We start from the raw sequence: 7,060 nt of genomic DNA on the forward strand, positions 1-7,060 counted from the left end.
GATGCTGAACAAAAGTACTAGGCTGATGTAATTTTTCTCAAATGAGTAAAGTCAGTTATAGATATGTTTAAAGTTTATTGTTTTATCCAAAAGTGACCCGAACATGTTGAAAATAGCTCGATACATTTCATATTCTGCTTTGACTCAAAACTTAACATTTTAGAGACATTGACATGACGGCAAAACTGTTATTTTTCAATTAAGAGAACAAGCAACATAGGAAGTAACATCAGTGTATATGAAATAAAATCAAATACACTGAGAATTAAAGCACTGCGGTTTTTATCAAAATTTAATAACTGGACTGTATCAACTCCACAGAACATTCAAAACTCTCCCCCCCCCCAACACATTTCTGGTGATGTCTGCGGAGCTTAGAAACTGAAGTGGTTTTTGATGTCCTTTATCTGCTTCATCATGTCACCGATTTGCTGTCCCTGTTCTCTGAGGACATCCTGGACCACCTTTTTCTGCTGGGCGTTGAGTGAGACCGATGTCCTGGCCGCGGGCGCGTCCTTGTCCACCTGTGTCTTCTGGTATTCCATCTTCATGTTCACCTGCTTGATGCAGTTGTCCAGGTGCTTCAGTTTATCGCCGATGGTCTGCAGCTCCTTCTTCATGTCCTTCTCGCTGTTGGACAGGACGGGCAGCTGGCTCTGCACACTGACCAGCACTTTTTTAACCCTGTTCATAATGGTTTCCTGCCGATACTTTGCATCTTCGTACTTGTCGGCCAGCCTCTCCGCTGCCTCTGTCAGACTCTTCCTCTCCTCGAAGCACAGAGACAGCTCCTCCAGCTGCTTTTTCTTCTGACCCGTCAGGAGCTTTACTCTTCTCTGCATCTCCTCGCGGGCCATGTCCTGCTTGAGGATGTACTCCTCGCGGAAGACCTGCGTGGCTCTGCTGAGGAGCTGCAGACACTCCTGAGGGGCTGGTGATGAATCCTTGTCTCCTGCCTTCAGCACAAGGGGATTGGTGGAGCTTCGTGCCAGGATGTTGCGGATGTGGTGCTCGAAGGAGTCGTTGGCCAGCCCGCGCAGAGGGGAGTTAACAGAGCCCGGGCCTAGATGGGAGCAGAGCAGAGAAGGCGAGGGAGGACGAATCGAGCTCAGCAGGGGCAAGAGGATGCACTCGTAGATGCTGGTGATGCAGATCATGGTGGCCCCGAGGGAAAGATCAGACACAATCAAGAAGCCGAGAACCGGAGCTGACTGGCTGGTTTGGAGTGGCCTGGTGCACAGAATGTGCTCAACGATGCAGCGCTTCTCAGCAGCCAGCTCCTGGAGACTGTCCTTATCCTCCTCGTTGGACTGGAGGAACTTCTGCAGCTTGTTGACCCAGATCAGGCCCACGCTGTGCACGCCTGCTTCGTGGGTGCAGTGATACCGGTGCTGGCACAGGGGGTCTCTGTGCAGTCTGATGGGGCAGGTGAAGTCAAACTCCGGAGGCTCCTCGTCCTCTCCCGTCGCCACTTTCAGGGTGAGCTCCAGCTCCACACACTCGAAGACATAGAGAGCTGGCACTGCCTCTGCACCTCGGATCCACTTCTCCACCGCCCGCGTCTCCTCCTCTTCCTCCGGCTCCAGCACCACACAGTGGTACAGGGTGCCCGTCTCCGTGGCGATGACCAGGATACTGGGCACGCATGGCAGGCAGAGAATGGCACAAGCATCGTAGCCGTAGTTGTCCTCTGCTGCTGGGTACATGGGGAGGGGTCCGACAGGTTTGCTCAGAGTCACACCGGTTGTCTGGCTTGTGTAGCTCACGTAGGTCTCCCCGTTTTCGTAGAGGATGTACAGGGGATACACCAGCTGCTCCTTGGGGAACCGGGCCGCCAGCTGCCGGGGGGGAGACGACACCGGCCCGAAGTCAAACGCCACCGCGATCTCCCCCAGAGAAGCTGCGTAGGAGCAGACCGGAGGATGGCCGCTGCCGCCATCATCAGACTGCGACAGCGGCAGGACTCTCACCGGCGTGTGGGGCGACTTCAGCCCGTAAAACCGGATGGTGTTGTCGGACGTGAGCAGCACCAGGTGGGGCTCGCCGTTGTCGCTGGGGTACCAGGCGGCCTGGCGCAGGCTCACGGACTGCGAGCTGGTGAAGAAGCGCTCCGCCACGGGGATGGTCTTGCAGTTGATCACGCTCCGTCCGCCCTCGAACTCGGACCTCTTCCCCCAGCGCTGCGGCAGCTCGAGCACCGAGACCCCGCGCTGCCCGACCAGCGCGACGTGGTGCTGCGTGGGACTCAGCGACACCCGGTTCACCTCGAACAGCGGCGGGTTGATGCACAGGAGGGTCTGACAGTCCCCGCCGCCGCTGCGTCCCTCCTCCGCGTTCAGCTGCCGCAGGTTGGTGGTGTAGAACAGGCGCTCCGCGTCGTCCCACACGAAGAAGTCTCCCCCCAGACAAAAGGTCAGGTTCTTCGCGGCCCCCCTCTCGCTCCGGTTACGGTCCGGCTCCGACTTCTCCCGTATTTTCCTGAAGATCGTGTGGTTCGGCAACTCGCTCACCCACCGCTCCGCGCCGAACGCCGCCATCTTGAAACTGCCGTATGACGGGGCGGGGTGGGCGGGCAAAAAACCGCAACCATGGCAACAAACGAGCGTTTCACGACAGTCGCTTTTAACGTATTCCGGCGGCCGGTGTCGCACATTTTGCAGAATCACCATGGCGTTGAAAGAGACCGCGGGGCTGTACGAGACCCTGAAGGGAGAGTGGAACAAGAAGAACCCGAACCTGAGCAAGTGTGGAGACCTGCTCATCAAGCTCAAGGTGAAGCCTCTCGTTCGCCTGTTTCTTCAAAGTGTCCGAGCGGGAGGCCGGGGGGACGCGGCGTGAAGCGTTAGCCCTGTTAGCTAACGAGGCTAACTTCCAGACGCTAGCCCAGGCTAACGCTAACGTGTAGTTTCCTGTTTGTATAAACTCCGGACTCTCGTGGGCAATCGGATAAATAAACGTTTGTCAGCGTTCGGGGGAAATAACGTGTTTTATTTGTGTGCGCGATGTTTGTTGCTTCCACAGATTAAAGCTAAACAACTACAGTGAGTGGTGCTAACGTATTAGCGCTTATTCATTGTGAAGCTAGTTTGCACCTGGGTCTGACATTCAAAACAAACATTTCAATGGAGGTTATTATTAATAATTGAGTGATTTGTTGCTCTGATATTATCAATAATCAGCCAACACTTATAACATGTTTGTGAAATTGTAGCTGCTAATGTTATTTTTTGCTCAGAGGATATTTTTTACAAACTCACCAATCTTCATTTAACTTTTCATTTTCTTATATCTTATATTTACAATCCGGATTACATTTGATATATTAAGTTTACATTGTCTATTTTATTATTATGTTTACTTAGCATTTATTTATTTATAACTTTATGTTTACTACCCCTTTGCTTTTTGTAACATGACCGACATTCACCATAGTGGGAATTTTAAAGGATTATCTTATGTTTTATCTTCTGACATCAAATTTAATACTGTTTTTGTGGATACGTGACCTAATGTTATGTCATAATTTAAATCTTTGGGTGATCCAGAGTCTGACATGTTGTGGAAAATGACCAAAATCTCTTCACAGGTTTCATTGCTGGAGCTGAACTTTTTACCAACCAGCGGGTCTGCACTCACCAAGCAGCAGCTCATTCTAGCTCGTGAGTTTGGGTTTACGTTCTTATTAATTCACGGTTCAGTACTAAGACGGCTTTAAAGCAGATATCCCTCTAATACCTGATCTGTGTGTGTGTTTCAGGGGATGTTCTTGAAATCGGAGCCTTGTGGAGTATCCTCAAGAAGGACATCCCGTCCTTCGAGAGATACATGGCCCAGCTCAAATGTTACTACTTTGATTACAAGTAAGGTCTCCGTTTCCTTCTTCACGTGTCTATGAATTTTGTGACATGTTATTCACTTCTTACATCGCTCTTCTTTTACCTTTTGTCATCAAGGGATGAGCTGCCCGAAGCCGCATACATGCACCAGCTGCTTGGACTGAACCTGCTCTTCCTGCTCTCACAGAACCGTGTGTCTGAGTTTCACACAGAGCTGGAGCGACTGAGTGCTCGAGATATTCAGACCAACATCTACATCAGACACCCAGTGTCCTTAGAGCAGGTACTGCACTTTATTCTTAGTCAGATAACAAATCTGTGGTTTGATATTGTACTGTTATTCAATTAATAATTTAATATCCTTAAATTACTGAACCGGTTACTTCATATTAATAATTTGGCTTCTCATCTTAATCAATTCCCTAAATCAATATCGTTGCATCATCGCAGCAGCAGGAACTTGTTGCAGGTTGTCCTGTCTCGACCAGTCCATTAGGGAGGCAGGTCCAGGGGGTTAGTGGCAGACTAGCAGCCGGATTTCAGTGAAGTGATTCCCTCAAACAAATGAATTAACTCACTCAGATGATAATTATCACCTTCTCCTGAACATTGTGATACATATACAGTTTTCATTCAATAGGAAAGCTTCCAATAGTTCATATTTACTTTCCCGAATGGCCAGATTTTATTTTATTTTTTCATTGTAGACAAACTTCATCGTTAAATAATTGGTAAAATTATCCAAAATAACCCCACAGACATGCCTGGTCTGTGAATTCTCTATTTACATTATACTGTGTTAATAATTATGCCAATGCCACTTGCTAATGTTCTATATCCTCTCCTTCTCAGTACTTGATGGAAGGAAACTACAACAAGGTCTTTCTTGCCAAAGGCAACATTCCTGCCGAGAGCTACACGTTTTTTATAGATATTCTGCTTGACACAATTCGGTAAGGATTGATATCAAGTCTTTGATCATTTCTACACTTGTTGCATTGATGCCATCTACTCCGTATGTTTTATAACCACTGCAGCCAATAGCTTTTATCTTGTTGTTGTCTTTAAAAGATAACTTCATCTAAAACTGACCTTTTCGTTGCAGTGATGAGATCGCAGGTTGCATAGAGAAAGCATACGAGCAGATCCAGTTCGCTGAAGCCACTCGAGTGCTTTTCTTCAGTACCCCCAAAAAGATGACTGACTATGCCAAGAAGGTTTGTATATTTCCTTTTTAATTTGGGAAGCAAGCTTAAAATGTACATTAAGTACTATCCAGAGATGCAAGACGAAAACGTACGATTTCTGCAAATATTAATTCAAATACTACAACTCCTTTCATGGAGGTTTATATCACAATTTAAGTTCGGTGCAAAAACCAGAGCTAAATTGTAAAGATTGATTCCTTGTTGTTTAACCTTAAGTTAACCATTTAAATTTTTTAACAAGCTCCTTCCTAGATTCTTTCCTACAGAAAGTAAAATGGTCCAAACTGATTTGTTCTTTCCATTGCAGAGAGGATGGAGTTTAAGCCCCGATGGTTACTACTCCTTCACCACTCAGCAGCAGCGGACAGAAGAGGTGACCATTCCCTCCACTGAGCTGGCACAACAGGTCATCGAATATGCACGACAGCTGGAAATGATTGTGTAATCCGCCCCCAGGAACACACTCAGCCCTGTACAGACACACTCAGACACACACGACGCTGGTCCAGTATACATCCAGTCAGCTCCGTTGCAGTTTCCCTGAGGGTTATGACTTCATTTTTTTTGCTGGTGTGGTGGATTTGTCGTCCATACCTCAAAAATCGATCAGCATCTATTTTTCCTGTAATCTCACACCCATCTACAGGTCTTCCTGTTTGCTGTCATTTTGAAACACAAAACTATGAGTATCACAGGTGACATTCTGTTCAGCAGTTGCTGTATATCTACTTTTATTAAACATATAAGGGTTTATATGTTACATTTAATTATTTTATTCAAGACGCCATCGGTCCAATATTCAAATTGAGGTTTTCATGGGTCATTCCCAGCTGGTGACCAAAACACTCACCACCCTGACTTTGCCTTTCAGTGTCACACAAAACTATCAACACAGCTCTTTCCCACAAATTCTAGCAAAACCCTTTTTGTATACAAAGTTCAATTTCTCGTTAGTAGAGCTCACAGAAATGTTTCGCCCTTTCCTTGTATCCTAGCAACTGAAAGAATTGCCATTGAAGTTTGAGTGTTTTCTAAATGGTAATGCCTCGTCCTCCCAAGATGGTTTGTAATCCAGTTGATCTTACAATGAAAGTCTTTGTCTGCAATAAATAATTCAGAGAGTAAATTGTTTGAATGGCTGGATTTTTGAAACATTACAATTCAAACTTTTCCCAGGAAGCAAGATATTTATATTTCTGTCTTCACTCATTGCTCCTCATCTTGAATCCTCCTCAGTGCCAAGATTCAGATATTTCAGTGGTGACCAGAGGAAGCTCTCACTTGTTTGGGCAAATCCTCAACCCTGAGGAATTTGTGGGCATAGATTTAATTTTGCCCACCATATATCACTAATAGTTAGTCTGCCATTAAGATATGTATAAAGGCATTAATAAAAGCTACTTTTGGGTTGACAGATTATAGAGTATACTCTCCCAGCCATGACATGCTTTTCTGTTTATCACATATTTTAAATTAATTAGTGTGACTTCTCCAATCGATGTTTGACAACTTATGGGAAAGAAAATCTGCAAATGTCAATTTATTAACAGCTGCAAACCTTATGTTCTGCAGAACATTTATAAAATAATATATCAACACTTTTAATTTCAGGTGACCAAAGTTTGCATTGGCTCATTAGAAACTTGAAGCTAACATTTATAATTTCAAACCTGACGACTTGTTAGAAGAGTGAAACCCTAAGTTCTTATTAATGGTTAACTGACATCTATAACTACATCATACAATGTACACCAGTTGATCCAGAAAGGGATGTCGCCTCCCCAGGGTCTTGATGGCAGGAAGCCACAAGGAAACATCTGGACCTAGATGTGCAGGTTGTTTTTTAGTATGTATCTGTTAGTTCAGTCTGTCCTCTGTACGCTGTCAGAAGTGGACAGAGAAGCTGTTTCTAACACAAAAGCAACAAAATATTGCCTCTCAGTTATTTTTACCCCTGGAGGACGATCGGTGATGTTTTCCATTTAAATCAAGCAACAGGTGCGTCTGAGAGCTGAA

At 45.8% G+C, this 7,060-nt stretch overlaps 2 protein-coding genes across 2 annotated transcripts; one reads left to right on the forward strand and one right to left on the reverse strand.

Moving 5' to 3' along the window:
* Positions 1 to 51: 51 nt before the first annotated feature.
* nup88 (nucleoporin 88) lies at positions 52 to 2,590 on the reverse strand. The gene has a single exon (XM_034604393.1). The coding sequence runs from the start codon at positions 2,535 to 2,537 to the stop codon at positions 375 to 377; it is 2,163 nt and encodes a 720-aa protein (XP_034460284.1). The 5' UTR covers positions 2,538 to 2,590; the 3' UTR covers positions 52 to 374.
* Positions 2,591 to 2,617: 27 nt separating this feature from the next.
* On the forward strand, positions 2,618 to 6,181 carry psmd8 (proteasome 26S subunit, non-ATPase 8). Its single transcript, XM_034604394.1, has 7 exons — positions 2,618 to 2,772; positions 3,587 to 3,659; positions 3,758 to 3,860; positions 3,954 to 4,119; positions 4,689 to 4,789; positions 4,942 to 5,053; positions 5,352 to 6,181. Exons 1-7 carry the CDS (start codon positions 2,668 to 2,670, stop codon positions 5,487 to 5,489), a joined length of 798 nt encoding a protein of 265 aa, XP_034460285.1. The 5' UTR covers positions 2,618 to 2,667; the 3' UTR covers positions 5,490 to 6,181.
* Positions 6,182 to 7,060: the final 879 nt, after the last annotated feature.

This window comes from Hippoglossus hippoglossus, chromosome 13, assembly GCF_009819705.1.
Source record: "Hippoglossus hippoglossus isolate fHipHip1 chromosome 13, fHipHip1.pri, whole genome shotgun sequence".
NCBI classification, from domain to species: Eukaryota; Metazoa; Chordata; class Actinopteri; order Pleuronectiformes; family Pleuronectidae; genus Hippoglossus; species Hippoglossus hippoglossus.